Below are 21,228 nucleotides of genomic sequence, written 5' to 3'. Positions count from 1 at the left end.
TTTACTACAAATGAAGTAGGGTTTGAGCATGCTGCACTGAGAACAGATGACTAATATTTTGCATAGAGCCCAGAGCCCAAATACTCTGCTTTGATGTGAGATTAGTGAATATACTTTCACACAGACATTTCTGGGTTGAAGAAACTTAGATATTTCCTATACTGATTGCAAAGAAGGCAACGCAATAGAAGTCCTCATATAAGGACTGAAAGAAAAGAAAAAACACCAAATGTGTTTGAGCATTCAAGTATGTGCAAGATTGCACATATGTATACTTGATATATAATGTATGCTGTCCAGATATAAGTAGTATGACAGTTGAGATGTTTCTCTATCTCATGCCCAAGATCCTCCACAAGAGTCATTCTAATTTAGAAAGACATACCTTTTAAAGCTGGCAGTTTTTGAAGCTCCCTGTTATTGCTAACATTAAACCTTGAAGAACTCTGCCGCTTTTCTTTCTTCAGTACTGTCTGTGGTGCTGGTACTTTGATTTTAGAGAGTTGTGCTGGGGGAGGAGTGCTGTTTGATTTTTTGTTTGACACCTGTTTAAAAAGAAATGAAAGCAGTTAGTTACAGCTGAACTTAGAAAATCTTCTAAAAAAGTTTTTGTTACAGAAATAAATGAAACAAAATAAACTTTTAATCAAATTGCTCTATTCATCATCCTCTGAATGTATAGCTATCTATTCTTCTGTTCCATCTTTTCAGTGTTCATTTCTGTACCACAGCCCTCATAGATGGGAGTAGATCACCTTGTTACATGCACTAGCCCATTTATTTGAAGTTACCAGCCAACTGAGGAGGAATTTTCAAATAATGTAGTTCCTTAGCTACTCTCACCTTTTCCCTGAGAAGTCCAGGTCTCCAAGGTATTTGGCTAACTTCGGCTTCAAAGGGATCACAGGACCAAGTCTATTTACAGCAGATGAACCTTTCACTGCCTATTTGTACTGTGCCTTGCTGCTAGAGTCCTAAGCTTTGCTAGGGCATTCAGGCTTTGATATAAATCTAAAAGAGCAAGTCTTATTACTCTAGTAGCTTCAGCAGCTTCTAAAACATACATGAAGATTTGGAGCAGTTTACTGCCTACTCAGAGCAAGTTGTTTTTACTCTAATAATCCTTATCAGATTGTCACTGTACCTCTGTATGAAGTTTATAACATAAAACCAGAAAAATAGTTCCCACCTATGTGTTTCCAGTTTGCTGTTACTTCCCAGACTATACTTGACAGTGCTCTCCCCCTCAAGCTGAATAAAATGCATCATTAACAAAAACCTGTCAGAACTTGTGATGCTGCCTTTCTCATTCCTTTTTTGAAGGAGGAAAAGCAGGTTTAAAGTACACAATAGTTAATTTTCTAAATATGAATAATTTCGTTATGTTCTTTATAAGAATGATAAGACATCTAGGAGTGACCTACACTAAAAATACAAAAACAGCTGAGCAGGAAATCTTACTGCAAGTATTGTAATTCATTTCACAGGACCTCAATTTGCTGTAGAAGCCTTTCAAATTTGCAAACAATTTTACACATTACACACTGAAGCACACATATCTGAAAATACAACTTGGCACTTTTTTGTTGCAGGAAAGACCATATTCTCCTTTTCATAAAGTGCCCATGTGGTAAGAAATAGGAAAAAAATCAGATGCGAATGGGATTCAGGATGGAAATCAAGTTGTAATGCTGCTACTTCGGCAGTTTGAATGGATTTAATTAGAGTTGTTAAGTATAGTAGATATGAAAGCAGTGTTTTATTCCTGCATGAAATAACATAAATGGCATTTTCATAGGGATATGGCTAAAACAACAGAAACCACTTTTCTTCATGTTCTAAAAAGAATTTCCAGACTAGCTTATTCATCAACAGCTTCCATACAGTCTAGGAGCGTACCCATTCAGCGCACATGGAAATGTTACTATACATGAATTTATCTACCTTTAGAGCCTCCAAGACAGTAATTTTATTCAAATTTTGTTCTAGCAGCGTAACTAGGAGAGAAATGTATATGCTTCAAGAATAGATTAACAGTCATGCTATATTATATACACTGTACTTAATATACTGAAGATATGACTGAAAACATTTAGTTTTCATTAAACACATATAAGTTAACCATTTTGCAAACTTAAAACATCAGCAAAAACACTTACAGCCTTATTGAACAAATAGAGGGAGACAATACACTGAACACTAGAAGTTTTAAGTTACCAAAACCACTCTAGAACTCATTCCAGTAAAAGTAGCATACATCAGCAAGTTAAAAGCATTTATGTACAAGTAATACCTATTATATTCCATTTTTCAGACTATTCCACTTTTAATCCCAAACACTAAATGCTTAAAAATCTTGTTGCTGAAATACCAGTGATCTGCAAGGTAAATTCTATCCATTAATTGAAGTTAAAAAAAGGCATTCCAAATAAAAATATGAATAGACTAAGCAGAAAGAAAAACAGCACTAAAATTAGGAAGCAATGACTTACCAGGTTTTAAACTGTAAAAGCTAGTTAAGATGCATTATAAACAAGCACCTGTGGCAGAGTCGATCCTGGCTGAATGCCAGGTGCCCACCAAAGCCACATCTATCACTCCCCCTCCTAAGCTGGACAGGGGAGAGAAAATAAAACAAAAGGCTCATGTGTTGAGATAAGGACAGGGAGAGATCACTCACCAATTACCAGCACAGACAAAACAGACTCAACTTGGGGAAAATTAACTCAATTTATTACCAATCAACCAGAGTAGGGTAATGAGAAATAAAACCAAACCTCAGAACACCTTTCCTCCACCCCTCCCTTCTTCCCAGGCATAACTTCACTCCCAGATTCTCTACCTACCCCCTGCTCCCAGCGGCACAGGGGGGCAGGGAATGGGGTTTTACAGTCCATTCATCACACATTATCTCTGCCCCTTCATCCTCCTGGAGGGGGAGGACTCCTCACGCTCTTCCCCTGCTCCAGCATGGGGGCCCTCCCACAGGAAACAGTCCTCCACAAAATTCTCCAACATGGGTCCTTCCCACAGGCTGCAGTTCATCACGAACTGCTCCAGCATGGGTCCCTTCCACGGGGTGCAGTCCTTCAGGAGCACACTGCTCCAGCGCGGGCTTCCCACGGGGTCATAAGTGCTGCCAGAAAACCTGCTCCAGAGTGGGCTCCTCTCTCCATGGGGCCACAGGTCCTGCCAGGAGCCTGCTCCAGCGTGGGCTTCCCACGGGGTCACAGCCTCCTTCGGGCACCCACCTGCTCCAGCGTGGGGTCCTCCCCATGGGCTGCAGGTGGATATCTGCTCCACTGTGGACCTCCCTGGGCTGCAGGGGGACAGCCTGCCTCACCATGGTCTTCCCCATGGGCTGCAGGGGAATCTCCTCCCCCTCCTTCTTCACTGACCTTGGTGTCTTCAGGGTTGTTTCTCTCACATGTTCTCACTCCTGTCTCCAGCTGCAGTTTCTGTTCCACAGCAACTTTTCCCCTCCTTGAATGTTGTCCTAGAGCTGCAATCACTGGCACTGATGGGCTCGGCCTTGGTCAGCGGTGGGTCCATCTTGGAGCCGGTTGGCATTGGATCTGCTGGACACACGGGAAGCTTCTAGCAGCTTCCCACAGAAGCCACCCCTGTAGCCCCCCCCCAAAACCTTGACAAACTACTAAGCACAGGGTTCTGTATTTCAATATTGTGCTTGAGCCTAATGGTATTTTTCTGAACTGGCTATTTTCCACTGCCACCTGTTTTTTGTTCATTACTTTGAACAGGAAAAGCTGCTTTCCTGTTTCCTCTATTCCCAAACAAATTCACAATTTCAAATTAACAAGTGCTTGCATGTGCTTGCACAGATGCGCACACTACGGTATCCTAAGGTAACATACACCTCAGGAAACCAAGTATTCTAAATAGCAGATAAATTCTAAAATTAGCCAAAAGTAGTTATTTAAGAGGATGGGTAATGTTTCTAATTAGAAATGTTGAAAGAAAGCATTTTTTGTTGCTATGGCAACTTTCCATCTAGCAGTGATGACTCCAGTGTAATTCTAGCCCTGAATTGCTGGCCAATTTATCTAACAGATTTCCTCCTCCTTCCTACCATCAACCATGATCATCCCTGCTCTTCAGTCATGCTCCAGTCACTCAGCCAGCATGTACCAGAAAGCTGTGAAAACACTTTCCAGTTCATTATTATTTGAATACTGCACTACACAGCTGTACCAAACAACCTCTGAGAAGCAAGAGAACTGGCTTCCTGAGCTTGCAGACCAGCAGCCCTTGGATAGAAGGGCACCTGGAGAAAGTGGGTTAAGACAGCTTAAGCCCCACAGCTCAGCAGTTTTAACCACTCCTCTAAAAAGAAAACAAATTCAGACTAAGAGTCCTGTGTATTCATTTGCTAAAGATTTCAAAGTAACATACTTTTTATGAAGGTACAGTGCTCATTAGTTTACACTGAAGACCTGTCATGGTTTAACCCGAGCCAGCAACTAAGCATCACACAGCCACTCTATCACTCCCCCTCCTCAACTGGGCAGGGGAGAGAAAATAAAACAAAAGGCTCATGGGTTGGGATAAGGACAGGGAGAGATCACTCACCAATTACTGTCACAGGCAAAACAGACGTGACTTGGGGAAAATTAACTTAATTTATTGCCAATCAAACAAGAGTAGGGTAATGAGAAATAAAACCAGGGGTTGGGGTCAGTTCACTACATGTTGTCTCTGCTGCTCCTGCCTCCTCAGGGGGGACTCCTCACACTCTTCCCCTGCTCCAGCATGGGGGCCCTCCCATGGGAGACAGTCCTCCACAAAGTTCTCCAACATGGGTCCTTCCCACAGGCTGCAGTTCTTCACAAACTGCTCCAGCATGGGTCCCCTCCATGGGGTGCAGTCCTTCAGGAGCACACTGCTCCAGCGTGGGTCCCCCACGGAGTCACAAGTCCTGCCAGAAAACCTGCTCCAGAGTGGGCTCCTCTCTCCATGGGGCCACAGGTCCTGCCAGGAGCCTGCTCCAGTGCGGGTTTCCCACAGGGTCACAGCCTCCTTTGGGCACCCACCTGCTCCAGCGTGGGGTCCTCCCTGGGCTGTAGGTGGAGATCTGCTCCACTGTGGACCTCCCTGGGCTGCAGGGGGACAGCCTGCCTCACCACGATCTTCACCACAGGCTGCAGGGGAATCTCTGCTCCAGTGCCTGGCGCACCTCCTCCCCCTCCTTCACTGACCTTGGTGTCTGCAGGGTTGTTTCTCTCACATGGTCTCACTCCTCTCTCCTGCTGCTGTTTCTGTGCCTACCACAACTTTTGTTTCCCTTCTTAAATATCTTATCCCAGAGGCGCTACCACTCTCACTGATTAGCTCGGCCTTGGCCAGCGGTGGTTCCAACTTGGAGCTGTCTGGCCTTGGCTCTGTCGGACACAGGGAAAGCTTCTAGCAGCTTCTGACAGAAGCCACCCCTGTAGCCTCCCTGCTACCAAAACTTTGCCACACAAACCCAGTAACAAGACCCAAGCTCAGCTTCTTCCTCCCAGTAACAAACCAAACTACTGCAGAAACCCCGAAAATAACCAATGGACATTCTGCTACATCAGTGAACAATTCAACTTATTTGACACCAAAACAGTCAAACTACAGATACATTTTTATTGATTCTCTTCCCGTGACTAGAAAGGGAAATACCTATTCTTCACCTCGGTCTGTCAAACAGCTCCCTCCTACCCAAATGTTTATATACTCGTAGACACATTCAATTCCAAAAGTGCTGATAAACCCCTAAAAATGTGTAAAATTGCTCTGAAAAAAACGTCAGATTGAGAATGTGCTTCTTCAGATCACAATTAAAACCCAAACATCAGGTTTTCTAATCAATTTAGTTTTCAGAAGCTAGAGCTTTACATACTTTTATGAACGTTAAGACAATCAGGAACAGTGTGATTCCAACTTTTAACTCCTGCTTTTAACAACTGAAAAAAAAATAGAGTTTATGGTCCTCAGTGCCCCTGAATAAGCCTAAAATGAATTCAAGAGAGTGAAAGGCAGGGACGAGAGAAGGAGGTTTCTTGCCATTCATGACAGTTCAAGATAGTCCTTGCATCCCTTCTTCCCTTAAGTCGTCCTGCATCAAGCCAGATGTAGTACATTCCTTGTCTTAACATCACTGTTTTGAGCAAAGTTGGATCCTTCATCACCCCAACTTGTACACAGGGAAGCATAGGTCAGAGCACAATACTAAGTTTGTGACCAGGGAAGAAAGATGTGAGTAGACCAAGCACATCTACAGTTACAGCCAATTTTCCTTTTTAAATTAAGCTGATCAAACAGCCTTCATGGCAACTTTTACTTTTGGCCAGCCACCTACAACATAAGAGAGAGAGTACTGGGATCTGGAAGGAGGATCTACCCTGCATCCCCTGTATATCAACAAGTCTTTCAGTAGACCCTATTCTTCCCTTTCTGACAGTCCCCCCAAAAACTGGTATTCAAGCTACCTTGACCAAACATAGGCAACCAGAAGAATTGTGTCTGATCTTACCTTTCAAAACACACTCACTAATAACTGATCTAGACCAAAGCACACAAAGCCTTCTGCTCCACAAAATCAAGAGCCTAGCCAAGCCAAGCCTAGAGTGGGGTCAACTCTATAATGATGCAGCAAGCTTTCATACCACTTTCTAAGATAAACTGGTCAGAGCCAGGTGAGGATCTGAAATTACAATAAAATCACCTGGATGCATCTGTCATTCAAGATTAAAAAAATTGGATGGCTTACTAGAAACAAAAATCAGATCACCGCCTAAGCACAAGGCAAGAGAGATTCTCTCTGCCTGAAGAAAACAAGGTGCTAGGCAGCACCCCATATGGTGTTTCTTGATACAGATCAGTCTAACACTAATCTGCAAATTTCTTCCCTCTAATGAGTATCACCACTGAATTCAAGGGCAGCAGCAAGCCACATACCAGCAAAAACCTTGATAAAAACTCCGGACTACAGAAGGTGGATAGGTGAACCTTGTACCAATTAACATATGATTAAGACTCCCTGTGAAATGCAGGTACACAGAGCAAAAAGCATAGAACACTTTTAATGAGAATCATTAGTCTGAATCTGAGAACAGAGGGAGAATGCTTCTATTAATGCAGAATTAATCCCTTCCTTCTTTTTCTTTTGGTATAGTAAGTAGCCTCCATGGACTTATTTTTCATGAAGATAAACAGAGTTCTGATCTATAGCACCCAGAAAAGCTCATTTCTTACCAAGGCAGCCTCAGAAGGGGCTATAAAATCATTCTGGATTATATACTGGAAATATACTTACAATGAAACTGAAATACAATTTACTGAAACTAAACAAAGAACATAAGAAAACATGAAAGGGACATTTATAACTTCATTTTCAAAACTGTATGAGGGCCCAGTATGTAATCAAAGTAATTCGGCTAAGAGGTTGAGGCCTAATATATAATCAATGTAATTAGGCTGAGAAGTTGAATTTAATTTAATCTCTTGAGATGAGAACTGAAATCAAAGATCAAGGAGTCAAAATGGGTGGAGAGCAGTTAAGAGCCTTCCATGCAGTTTTTTCTCCCTCTGCAGTAACTTCAATGTAGTGTGAAAATCTCTGAACACTCCAGGAATCTTGAACTCTGCCACGGAGCTCTCCCCTTTGCGGATCTTCATCTACTGTTTTGGGGGTGGGAAACGGGGACAGATCATATCTGGCATATGGCTCAGTAGCCATCAACCTGGTAAACATATCCGCAGCATACCTACAGGAGGTGAGCTGGTGGTGTTAGATTACCACTTGGGACCAAGGTAAGTTGTTCAAGACAGCACACTATCAGGAGAGCAGTATTTGTCAACTGATTTCAATGCTGTGTTAACACCACTAGTTCAATGTGCCTTCCAACAGGACAATATCAGAATAAACTTTTGTTGTTATGGTATGAAAGATATGGCCTGACAGAGCTATCCAGACAGCCTACAGAAATTCTAGTTCATGCAATCACTGGTAAGGAGTTTGTTATGGAGCAACTAGCTACAACCTTAATGTCAGTCAATCTACTGAGACTCGGTGCAAACTATGCAAAGTTTGATATGGATCCTTAATCATCTGGACACAAACAGGGGCATTGATCCATAAACAACCCAGTTAAAAACAGCAGCAAAACAACATGCTTGCTGGTTACCATTCTGGATGGTAAACAGTTCTGAGGATTTCACTTTGTTGAGAAGTCTTACTACTACGCCATTATTGTTTGCTACTACACCATTATTGTTCACTAGTTTCACCACCACAAGATTGCTTGGACAGACAACTTATTGAGGAGCCTCTGGAGATGCAGCTTGTGGTGCTGAAGGCTTTGGTTGGTTTCACACAGACCACAATTTTGATTTCTGTTGTTTTTCCTCAACAAAATAATTTGCCAGAATGATACCTGGATTGGCCAGCTAGAATGATCTTTGCAGCTACCTTTCTAGCAAGTATGTTTATTATCATTCAAGATTGTCTCAGTGATTGAGATACACTGGATAGTCCAGTGCTAGTCTCAGCATAACTTACTATGTTTTTGTTTGGTAAGATAGCAAGAGCTGTATCCAAAAGCTTTGAGGATCCATGTTATTATAATGATAAACAAAAAGACTAACTTTTCAACAGGGTGGTGACAACAAAATTTATATATTTTAGCACACTGTAATCAGCACTCACTGATTTACATTGTAGGACTTGTTTAGCAACTGTGATTTTGCATTTATATATAGCAATGCTACTCTTGGCTACTCTTGATGTCTAACTGTGGAGTTTCATTAGTGTTTTGTCAGAGACAACATGGAGTTTGTTGAATTGCATCAGTAACTGCAAAGTTCCCTACAAGCAGTGAAGGTCATCTGGCCCTCTTCACTGTGGAGGAGCGCCCACAGCAAGTTTTACAGTCACAGACCATTTTCGAATACTCATCTACCACTTGCAGAAGCTCTTTCACCTTTCTTGCTGGCATTTATTTTTCACGACACAAAGCATTGCTTGCATTTCCGGTTAGCTGCTTACACACAAGGCCCGAGTTTTATCTTCTAAAGAATTGTATCATCACAGCTTTGTGCAACACACTTGACTTGCGACACATCAAACCAATCCCGGCAATTGCCAAAGATGTCTCAGCATGGTGTACTGCATCCTTCACATTCTTGCACTGTAATTTTACATTCGTAGTTAAATATCAGTACCAGAGGGTTTGGTTTCCATTTGCTCCTTGTAAACTTAATATTTTTTTTTTTTAACTAGTTTACTCCAAGAACAAACTGACATTTGATTCCTTTCAGTCAGAGATCAGATCTGCAGCCTGAGCTCGTAGAGTATTGGCAAAGATGATAGGGTGCCCAGTCTCAGACTACAAGTGGATAGATGCTGGTTTGCATTTGCTGAACCACCACCATCAGTGAGCACCTGGTACTTCACAAACAGGCAGCAAAGCCACATTTGGTTCTTAATGGATCTTCTGTAATCAATCTTCAAAGAAACAAATGCCCCAAGAAAAATAAAATTTGTTACCTGCAACCATCAGTTAGCTAATTAAATATGATTAAAACTAGATAATGTCCTAAGTATTATTTCAAAACATTTGTATAAATACAGAGATGAAGAATCTGAAAAATGATGGCCTGGCTTAAATTACTTTAGTTCTTGATTTTAATTTGTAATTTCTCTCTGATCAGCCTGAACCACCCTTTTACTTTCAAAAAAAACCAACAAAAACTACCTTTGTGCTTCTTTATATATATACACACACACACATATAGACACATATAAATGTAAGTTTCCCACATTTAAAGGAAAATACACACTAACTCATCTCATTTGCTTTAAGGCCCAACTCCTATACTTTACTGTAAATTTTAATTATATAAAGCTACTAATGAGCTAAGGCTACTGTATATGTGGCTTTACCAATGATGTCTGTGTTTTTGTGCTCCCTGATCCATTCCCAAGTTTCTCACTTCACATATGCATATTGAAATGTTTTTTTTGCTTCACCCCCTGCCCACCAATTTGGTACTTGTATTAGATGGTATACAAGAGAGTTATAGTCCATGTCAAGGTCCCTGGGCATTTAGTAGTATAATAATAACCTTGACCACTTCTAAAGAACTGTTACACCAAATCATTTCATCTTTGGCTCTCATCATGTTTTTACTTTACATGTCACTATAAAAGTTTACTTTTCGGTACTTCAGACTCCTAAACCGAACAATGATGAAGCAGCATATCAAATTATAGTCACTATAAAGGTGTAGCAAATGATAACATTTGACAGTCATCTTTTAAGTAGTATATTATTCAGGAATGGAGCAGGATTTTTTACCTAGATTTTTTTTTTAAATTGCCCCTCAAAGCCTGATGAGGAAGGGGACAACAACATATGAACAAAAAGAACAAAACCTACCATGCCACTTGTAGAATTACAAATTTACTCTGGCTTCAAATGAAATTGAGAGGGGAAAAAAGCCAAACAAGATTTAATGTTTGTACAGTCTGTGAACATATGGGTGGATTTAACGGCTACCTGTTTTTTCTTACTACTTGTATTCTCTATGGGATAACTATACTAATAATTCTGTATTACACCTATGCATTAATAAACTTGGAGAGGACTCAGGTGTTCAAGGAGTGGTAGGCCTTAAGTCCTACAAAAAAACCTGAGAAACAATTTGAAACAAAGGATGAAAAGGATGTTTTCAGTTTACAAACTGCTGATACCTATTTTTGAAGACCACTTTGCTCCTTTGATTAGAACAGCCTTTGCCTTCACTGCTGTGTTTCCATTCAGGAAGGATTCAGAGAGTTTAAAAGCATGATTAGGAAGTAAAGGATAGCAAGTACGGAAACAAACCACAAACCAAAGACCTCACACACCATATGTTACACAAGTGGTTGTCAGCCTTGTGTAAGAACTAGAAGGGCACAGGATCCTGTTCTCAGAAACATCTCCTTTTAGGTAAAAAAATACTTGTATACAGCAGTGTTTGATACACTTGTTTAATCAAATCCATTAGTTTTAAAAGCATAAGATTAAAGTTACATAACAAGCACTGCTAAAGTAATGTCTTTCACTATTCGGGTACATTTGCTCTGGATGCAGAAGGAAATTCCAATTCCCAAAAACAACAAGGCAAGATGTCACTAAAAATTGGAAATAGGAAATTACAGAAGTTAAAAACAAAAAAACGCATAGCTGCTTTAAGAGTAATACGTACTGAATCTTTCTAGTCAGCAAATAGCATCTCATTTAGTACTAAAGGTGTATTCACTTGCTACACTTAAGTATTTTTCAATGGTTCTATCAACCCATTAAAAAAAACTGCAAAAGAAAATCAGAACTGCAAGCCATGGAAAAAAATTACTTTTCAAATTATTTTTTTTGTTAAAAGAAGTTGGCACACCAGTTTAAAGACAAACAAACAAAAAAAAACCCCAAAGCTCACAGACTCTATTTACATACCTGGTACAAGAGAAAAATCCATCCTGATTTTACCTACAGTTTTGGTTTTAAGTCATTTTGCTAATGTTAGCCAAACCAATAGCCCTAGAAAGCTTCAGAAAACCGAAGGTCTAGCACTGTCCATTTATAGCCATTCTGCAATTCAAGCTTGAGAGGACTAGTTGTTCAAAATTTCAAATTCATTTCATAATATGAGTACCTCTCTTCTTCCAAATGAAAGAAGACCAATTTCCAAATCAATTTTATCTACTGCATGGGACTGACTCATGAAAACACTAGCTATTTCGCCTGTCAGTCCAGCTGGGACATATTACTGAATACATACTGAAGAAACAGCTAGAGTACAGCTAGGTTTGTTATGTGTTGTATTCAGCAGTCAAACATTGCTTATTGATTTGGTCCACTGAAAACTTGGGGATTTGGGGATGCTTTATTACAGGCTATCAGCCATTCCTGATCTAGATGGCTATATAACTGGCATCAAACTGACAATATGGCAGGGAATACTACCAAAACCCTTAAAACACTGTTTTATGTTATAAATAAATTAATACTGAACTTCAGGCATTAATTAAAAGAGATAAATCCGATCTATGCTAAATATATATCTTTGTAAAAGACATCTGCTTCTATGAAGAACAAATACAGAAGAATCCTGTGCCTCAAGGATGCCGAAATCAATGCACCCAAGAACATTGTGCCACTGAGTGACAGAGATTGCCCACCTAACAATAATAATGGAAAAGAGCTTAAATGACAGCTGCTTTATACAAGTGACAATAAATGTATATACAGAGTCACATGCAGATACAAAGTAGCATACTAAACAATTAAAACAGGATAATGTCAGCTGATTGAAAGAATGTTCTGTGACAAGTAGATATTTCCAGAAATTATTTAGGAGCAGTCCCAGTCCTAATACATGTGAACAAAGTGGGGAAAACAACCCCAGAACTTTTGGAAAGGTTCTCTCCTCTCCCTTGACCTCCAGAACTCAAGCTCCTCTGCCATAGTCCACAATGAGTTGCCTAATAAGTACTCATCTGTGCTAAGACTTTCAAGTTGTATTGGGTTTGCGTGGCAAGGTTTTGGTAGCAGGGAGGCTACAGGGGTGGCTTCTGTCAGAAGCTGCTAGAAGCTGCCCCTATGTCCGACAGAGCCAAGGCCGGCCAGCTCCAAGTTGGAACCACCGCTGGACAAGGCCGAGCTAATCAGTGAGAGTGGTAGCGCCTCTGGGATAAGATATTTAAGAAGGGAAACAAAAAGTTGTGGTAGGCACAGAAACAGCAGCTGGAGAGAGGAATGAGAACATGTGAGAGAAACAACCCTGCAGACACCAAGGTCAGTGAAGAAGGAGGGGGAGGAGGTGCTTCAGGCACTGGAGCAGAGATTCCCCTGCAGCCCGTGGGGAAGACCCTGGTGAGGCAGGCTGTCCCCCTACAGCCCAGGGAGGTCCATGGAAGGGACCCCAGGCTGAAGCAGAGGAAGAGTGTGAGGAGTCCTCCCCCTGAGGAGGAAGGAGCAGCAGAGACAACTGTGATGAACTGACCACAACCTCCATTCCCTGTCCCCCTGTGCCTCTGAGGGGGAGGAGGTAGAGCAAATCAGGAGTGAAGCTGCACCTGGAAAGAAGGGAGAGGTGGGGGGAAGATGTTTTAAGATTTTGTTTTATTTCTCATTACCCTACTCTGGTTTGATTGGCAATAAATTAATTTTCCTCAAATCAAGTCTGTTTTGCCTGTGACAGTAATTGACTGAGTGATCTCTCCCTGTCCTTATCTCAACTCACAAGCCTTTTGTTATATTTTCTCTCCCTTGTCCAGTTGAGGAGGGGGAGCAATAGAGAGGCTGCATGGTGCTTAGTTACTGGCCACGGTTAAACCACGACAGGTTTTCAATGTGAACTAATGAGCACTGTACCTTCATAAAAAGTTTAAGTACATTACTTTGAAATCTTTAGCAAACGAATACACAGACTTGTTAGTCTGAATTTGTTTTCTTTTTAGAAAACAAAACCTCAGCTAAGCAACCTTTGAAGCCACATACTGGCCTAAAGCAAAGCGCACCAGGATGGAAGAGCATACATCTACTCTGTTTCTGAATCTCTCTTGAGTATCAACTACCGACCTCACAGCAAATAAGATGAGAGTTCCATGTTGCTCCAAATGCAGCATGGCTCTTTCGGTATTACATCAAGTAATGAAGGCATAGCTAATGCAATAAGAATTATCTTGTGTTCTTTCCCCTAAATATCTGCTTGGTGGGAATGCTGGAGACAAGAAAATAGGCAAGATAGACCTTGCTTTCAAACACAACTACAATGGGATTCTTTGAGATTTAAATGAAGACTTATTTACTTTAGTAGGTCACCTGTGTACTGCAGCTACTATTTAGTACTTCTCTACACACTTATGGGCTATTGCCGTAATTTTCAAACTGAAGACAAGCACCAACTTAAGCGATCTTCACCCCCCTTCAGCATGGGCATCTTGACCTGGCATACCGGGAATCATTTCAATCCCTTTTCAAACTGGCCATACAGCTTCATTCAACTGAAACCTCATTTCCCTGACTGCAAGGCAGGAAAAACACTTGATCATTTTGTAAATATTAAGATCTGTTGTACTTTTTTATCTATAGAAGTCCAAGGCATCATGAATTTAGTTAAGTGCTATGAAAGTGTCTATAAATAAAGTATTTGTGGGATGCTGCTGCTTGTGTTGTCCCTGTTCTTTGAATAGCAGTTTCTAGCCTTTACAATCTGCTATTTGCATTAAATGCATATGCATTAAATGCATTTTGAGGGGAAAAAGTTAAATGAACCAGCATATTTCCTAATCTACTCATAGTCCAGAAGAGGATTTTTAAAAAGCCGTGTTAAAACACATGTAAAAGGAAATATGAAGACAACCTTCTCTAAAGAAAAAAAAACCAAACACAAAACCAACCCTAAAAATGTATTCAGTGCATTCCAGAATATTTCTGTGTCTACTCATCTCCACTATGTTAACACATACTTTCTGCTCATATAGGCACCAACTAACATACATCATGATTACAGCCAGCCACAATAGAAAGCAAAGTCTACATTACTATTTGTGTGCAATTACTCTATTAAGTTAATGAGTCAAGCACTGAGGTGTTCAAAATTGTATGGAGACTAAACAATGCCCACTGGGAATGACAATCATACTATATGTGCCAGTCACATTCCCAGTCCCTTTCCCATTCTGCCCCTACTCACATATGATTAATTATCATAGATAAGTTAACTGTACTTTTCATTGGGAATTCTACCTGGAAGGACAACTGAAAAAGAAAAATGCATGAACACTACAACATATTCTCCTATTGAGATTCACCTCTCTCACATTTTAAGTTAAAAAAAAAGCTAGCTTTGCAAACACAGAAGGAAATTACAAACAAAACCGCATATACATTTTCAGTCAACATTTAAAGCTCTCCACTAATTAACTATGGGAGCTTTACATCCTATCCTGATGTACCAAGAAGGAATAAGAAAATCAGTTTTGGTCTCAGCAGCTTGTCATTCAGAAGCTTGAGAAGATAAGCAGTCAACAAATATACAGCAAAGATACTGATAATGATGAGCCTTACAATTGCACAGGAACTAAAATTACAGCCAAGAAGTAGTACTCTTTTTAACATCACAGCAATATACTGTAAAGACAGAACGTATTACAATAAAGTACATCTATTTACACCATTATAAACATCTATACTGATACATTCCTTATTTCATTCTATGAGATTTCCTAATAGCCAAGATCCCTCCTAGGAGCTAGGTTCCCTCCACCAAAACTCAATCACTTTTTAATCTGAATTTGCCAAAATACTTCTACAAGTAGTTTACAAGTTTTAATGATCTTATTAATTTCTGACAGTAGCATGCATCTTTCTGCACAACAAACAAATGAGAACTCATTGAAGTGTATCAGAAAGAATATACTTAATATTCCCACCCACCTATGCCCAAGTCATTTCAGGGAGGGGAAAAATGGTAAAGCTGGGTGAGTATTTTGTTCTCAACCATTGTCTTTCAGTATCAAGACATGTAGTTTAGAGGCTGACATACGTAAACTTTTCAGTGTAGTATTTTACATTCAGGCTGTTATGAACATTTTAAAGGAAATTTCAGAAGCCACCTATGCAGTAGATTTCCAAATGAAACAAATCTGTTAATTCTGAGTTTCTGGATTAATGTGGGAAAGGGAGTGAATAATGATTTAATCAACCCCTTTTAAGTCACTGCACCTTTCTGGTGGGCAAAACAGAGAGTAATACAGAAGGACATCCCCCCCCTCCAAATTCAGCATCAACCATAGATTAATCAGTCAAAATGGAACATTCCATTGTATACCTATAAAAAGGAAAAAAATAAATAAATCACACAACAAAACAACTGGCAGCCTTTGACTGAACCTAAGGTCTCCTGACAATGTAACAGGCTACTGACACACCAACATCAACAGTTTGAGAGAAGAGTGCTCTGGGAATTACAAAGAATGATAAAAACTGCAATGAACAACTAGAAGACAAGCCCAAAACCTCACGATAAGACCTTATAAATATTCATCTATTTCCTTTTTGGTTAAGACTGTAGCAAGCAAGCATTTATTTACTTTAAATAAAATTAACTTCCTCAAAAGCATCTTAAGAAGACTTTGTCAACTATTAGGGTAGTAGTTCCACAACCACCTTCCCTCAAAGCCACTTGTCATGTCAAAATTATAACAATTTAGAAAAACTTAAAACACTCTTCAAAAGTCACGACAAATTTGCCTTAAAAAACCCTACGTATTTTAGTAACATTTACCTCATGTTCTTGGTTATCTTGTCCATCTTTGCCACTTTTTGCACTCTTGACTGATTTTGCAGGTTCCTTAAAAAAAAAAAGTTTGCAGTCTCAGTTACTTTGAAAAGGAGGTCTACACAGATTTTCAAGTCAAGAAATAAGGGGTTTTTTTTAGACATTCACTAAGAATACTAAAGTTGACAAGACAAAAATGATACTGTTTCATTGGAATATCTTAATACTGAACTACCAGTCTCTAAAAAGCTGCTTTAAACATTTTTCATCTGCAGAAAGGTTTTAGAATTTTATTTATGCCTCAAAATTCACCCATGAGTTTTCATACAGGTAAGCAGGCAGGGACAAAGAATGCAAGTGATTTGAACCATGTCTAAGAACTTACCCTTGCTGTCTTTGGTTTTTAGCTTGAGGAAGGTTTGTATTTAGTTTAGCTTTGAAATTAGCATCAGTGCAGTAAACATTTTACACTTCATTATTCTGTCTGTTCTATGGGCTAGAAAGTCTAGTATTAGAATTAGGCCCACAACTCAAATTTCTCCTTCCCAGCACCGTACTCAACTTGCACCCTTCACGCATAGCATATTTAGCATATTTTTGAGATTTGTTATTCTCGTAAAGTTTGAATGTTTTTAATATCAAAGGGGGCAAAGATATTGGGGGAAAAGTTAAAACAAGCAAACTCCTGTGAACCACAACACCCAACCTCCCCACATCTAATTTTAAAACGATGTTGAAAAACTAAAAGACAAGCAGAAGTCAAACAAACAGAAAAGGTCTGGAGGGATAGCAGCTGAATGAGGCAGACGGTATATTTCACTGTTTCTGATTTCCACTTATATGGCTAATTGCCTGTTATATAAAATAAAGTGCAATCCAGTTAACTTTCTGTTGGATTTATAAGTTTTCTGCAACCATTACTTGTGCGAGCCCCTTTCGTGGCTGCCAGACAAATCACTCCCGGGAGCTCCGGGGAAAACTGAGGCAAAGCGGGGCCAAAGCTAGATCCTCTCCCACCGTGAGGAAGAGAACACGAAAAGATTTCGAGTGGCGATTAGTGCTCCTTGAGGGCTTACGGTGGTCCCTCAAGCACAACTTCAACTGCAGCCAGAGCCACGCAGCAGTGAAACTTCGCGGGACAGGGACCGAGCAAGCAGCTGTGGGGACATACAACCCCCCCCTAAGCCCCCAGCCCTGCCGCCATGAAAAACTGCCCCCCCCCGCCCCCAACACACCCGGGCCGGCCCCAAAGTAAGAGACACCCCCTCCCAGCTCACCATTCCGTCGGGCACGGCTGAGGACACGTTTCCCACCCCCCTCCCTCCAGCGCTCCCCCGCACGCCAAAACCACGGCCTCCCTCCGGCTGCCCCCCACTCCGCGCCTGCCCACCGCGGGCTCCGCGCCCCCGCTTCGGCGGGGCGGACCCCGGGGGCCCGGCGAAACGATACCAGGACCCCTTCCCCCCTCCCCAACCCCCGCCGCCACGGCACCCCCCCAGACTAGGCCTCACCGGGAGCTGCCCCCTCCCCAGTAGCCGGGTCCCGGGGGAAGGAAGGCGGCCGGCACACAGCGGTGAGAGGAGGGGGCTGCACCTCGCCCGGCTCTCCCCAGCGGCGGGGGAGCGCCCCGCCGGCCCCCTCGGCGCCGGGCTCCGCTCTCCGCTGCCGCCCCCCACTCCCCGCCGCGCTCTCTCCCAGGCCCCTCCTCCCCGCGGGGCCTGCGCCCCGCTGCTTCCCCGCGGGGCCCGACCTCCCCCCCCCCCCCCCCCACGGCCCCCCCTCCCCCCGACTCACTTTCTCCTTCTTGTTTTTATTCGGCATGGCCGCCCCACGCGCCGCAGAGTCGCAACCCCCGGCGGCCCCGCTCCGCGCTGCGCCCGCCCCGCGCTGCCGCTAGCCGCTGCCCCCGTCCTCGGCGGCGGCGGCCTCAGCCCTCCCCTTTCCTCCTCCGCCCCCCGCCCGCCGTGAGAGGGCCGCTGTCTCCCCATTGGCGGCCCGCGTCACGTGAGCCGCGGCTCCCGAAGCGTCACCTGGTGGGCGGGGCTCGCGGCGCCTTCCCGCCCTTCACCCCTCCTGTCACACTCCCGAGCGGCGGCGGCGGCGGCGGCGGCGGCGGCCGGGACTGGGGCTCGGACTGGGACGACTGGGACTGTCCCCGCTCCGCCCGGCCCGGGCCGCCACGGGCGGCCCCTGTGGCTCCAGCCACGCCTCGGGGTGGGCCCCGCAGGCTGAGCCTTTCCTCCCCCGCGCCCCAGTCCCGCCGCCGCTCTGAGGGGAAGCAGCGGGGCGGGCTGAGGTGTCCTCAGCGCCCCGGGCCTCCGGCAGGATCTCCCTCAGGCGACGGCACCCCGTAGGAAGTGAGAGGTCCCTGCAGCCCCCCCCCCCCCGAGCCCGAGCTGCCTACCGGAGCCCGCTCTTGAGTGAGGGGTATGGGCTCCGCCGCTGTGGATGCAGGGAGAGGGGGGACCGCCGTGCGGGGTCCGGGAGCCTGTCACTGGAGAGCGGCAAATGTTCAAGGAAGAAAAAAAAGTAAAACAATATAGGGCATATCTGAAGCATTGTGGCCCTCTCGTACAAATCCAGTGTGGCCATCATCAGTTTGAGGACTTCAGTATATACTTGCAGTATATGGATAAGGAAAAGGTGAGCTTTGCATAGTCGCAGCCTGATTTTATAACAGTTTCTTTATCCCTTGTTTGTTTTTAAAAGCCTGGGTGCAGATGTGTTTGTTTTCATGATGCCCACCTGTACCAGAGATACTTTTTTTCAGACAAATCGCTTTTTAATCTCTCAAAGCCAGAATGCAAAAATCAGAACAATCTTCTTAGACAAAAGAAGAAAGGTGCATATACTTCATCTTTACAAACTGTCTTTCTCATGTGGCCAGCTTAAGCCCCAAATTACTGTTAGCGGAGGAAAATACCAGGGAATACCGAGACTCATAATAATGCCAAGACATAAAGCGTTTAAAAATGAGGTTGGACGTGCTTATTAAATTCTAATTGTGCTGTGCTACAAAACGGTAGAAAAATTACAGCCTAATAAATACCTGCATAAAAATGAAATTGATCTCTGTCCTTACTTAACCTGTGAGTATCAAAGCCAGCATGAGCAAGCATCTGTGCTTTCATTTTTAGGAACTGGGATTTCTAATAACTGCTTGTGTCTGGTGTGATGGTATCTACCATCAGCTTGCATCCATACTATTTGAACGCTTTGCTTTTGCTGTGGTGAAAGGACAAAGAAACTTTGCTTTTTCCAGGCATTGCAAATTCTACTGACTATGGAGAGCTGCTTCCTCTCGCTTCAGTCCCCTTCCTTTCCTGTTTCTTAAGTGCTAGAAAACAAATCATGTCTGCCTCTTATCCTTTCCCTAATCTTCTCTGGTTTGAGGATTTAGAAATGAGGTCCAGTTATCACTATTGTGCTTCTGTTAAGAGCCAGTCATGAAAGAGTTACTACTAATAAATGAGACTGCTGACCAAAAGAACAACATGGATTTTGAACATACTAAGAGACAGTAAGGGAAAGAAATCTACCTCCGTCTGTAGTTTGGAGTTTGATCAGTGTATGAAAGGGTTTGTACAGCCGAGGATAAACTTGAGAGCTTCCAGTTCTTTGTTAGGTTTCAGCTTCATAGAAGCTTAAACTACTCTTAATTCCCAGCTGTTGTTTTCCTATCTCCCTCCTCTGCACTGATGCTGGTATTGTGCAGGTCCTTAAACCAGCTCATAGAATTGATCAGGTTGAAAACTCTCCCACCAAAGTGATATGTTGTTTGGGGTTTTTTTTGCCTTGAACTGGCACACCAACACCTGCTTCTGTAAACACTAGCGTTGGCCAAAGGAAGGGGGTGGAAATATGTGGCGGGGGCGGGATGTGACCTCAACAGCCTAGATTTAGATCAGTTTAAGCAGCTTAATGAGTTTCTCATTGGCTCTTGGCCTCCTTTGTGCTTGCTAGTGCTCATAGTTTTTCCAAATAATGGAAAAACTCCGTCAGTATTGTTGTTACCCAAGTACTTCTGAATAGCAGCAGCGAAAAATTGTCTGTTCTTATTTTGCTGTTAGTTGGGAAACTGTGAATCAATACATCAGACTGAATGCAGGTTCAAAAGATGGCACTGACTCAGTTAACATTTAGGAGGTTTTCTTTGTGACCACAGATGTAGAAACTCTTGTGAAAACTTGACTCCCCCTCACCTCACTTGCTGGGGAAAGAGTCTTATTCACCAGTAACAGAAAGCAATTGTGTTTTTCAAGGCCTGCTGTATTATATGAAATAATCAGTGGGTGGAGGTGGTTTACAAGAAAAATAGTTCCTTCTGTATGCTCTAGTGTCTTCATAAAATATGAGAGTAAGACAAGTGACTTACATTTTCATGCGGCACTAAGATGAAATCTTATTTTTACTACAGTGGCCCGTCATTATTCTGCTACAGAGTAGAATTAAATATGTAAATAAGGTGATGTAATCTGAGTGTGCATATGACTATATTAATATTTGCATTAACTTCTGAACATGTTTCATGCAAACTAGATGTTTTCAAAAACCAGAACAGATTCAGACTGATTAGACTATCTCTTTAATTAAAATAGCAAAAGCTAATGCATGTAGCATAGCTACCAATTTGCATTTTTTTACTGTATTGATGAAATTGTCTAAACTTGCAAAAGTTAAATCACAAAATAATTTCAAGTCTTGTGTAAAACACCTGGATAATATTTAATAGCTTAAAACCGGGCCAAGTGTCCCATGTGCCAATGAAAGGGGAATATTTACACAGTCGATTACAACTGTATTGGATATTCTTTTTCTGTTTTGTTTTAATTCCTTTACAGCAGTTAAGCAGTCATGCTCTGGCCTGAGTTTATTGAACAGATCACTGTCACTGTGATAGGGATAACATCT

General features: G+C 42.3%; 1 protein-coding gene across 3 annotated transcripts in view; it reads right to left on the bottom strand.

Annotated features, from left to right (window-relative positions):
- Nucleotides 1–18,248, bottom strand: part of PPP2R5C (protein phosphatase 2 regulatory subunit B'gamma) — an 85,765-nt gene extending 67,517 nt beyond the window's left edge. For all 3 annotated transcript variants that reach the window (XM_049829056.1, XM_049829058.1, XM_049829059.1), the window contains exons 1-3: nt 18,112–18,248; nt 16,324–16,389; nt 386–545 (exon numbers count right to left, since the gene is read on the bottom strand). In XM_049829056.1, coding sequence (XP_049685013.1) covers nt 386–545; nt 16,324–16,389; nt 18,112–18,138 — 253 coding nt within the window. In that variant the 5' untranslated portion in view covers nt 18,139–18,248. The remainder of the gene's footprint in view (nt 1–385; nt 546–16,323; nt 16,390–18,111) is intronic.
- Between the last annotated feature and the right edge of the window lie 2,980 nt (nt 18,249–21,228).

This window comes from Accipiter gentilis, chromosome 25 (genome assembly GCF_929443795.1).
Source record: "Accipiter gentilis chromosome 25, bAccGen1.1, whole genome shotgun sequence".
NCBI classification, from domain to species: domain Eukaryota; kingdom Metazoa; phylum Chordata; class Aves; order Accipitriformes; family Accipitridae; genus Astur; species Astur gentilis.
The sequence above is the reverse complement of the archived record's forward strand: the minus strand, read 5'-3'. Positions and strand labels throughout refer to the sequence as shown.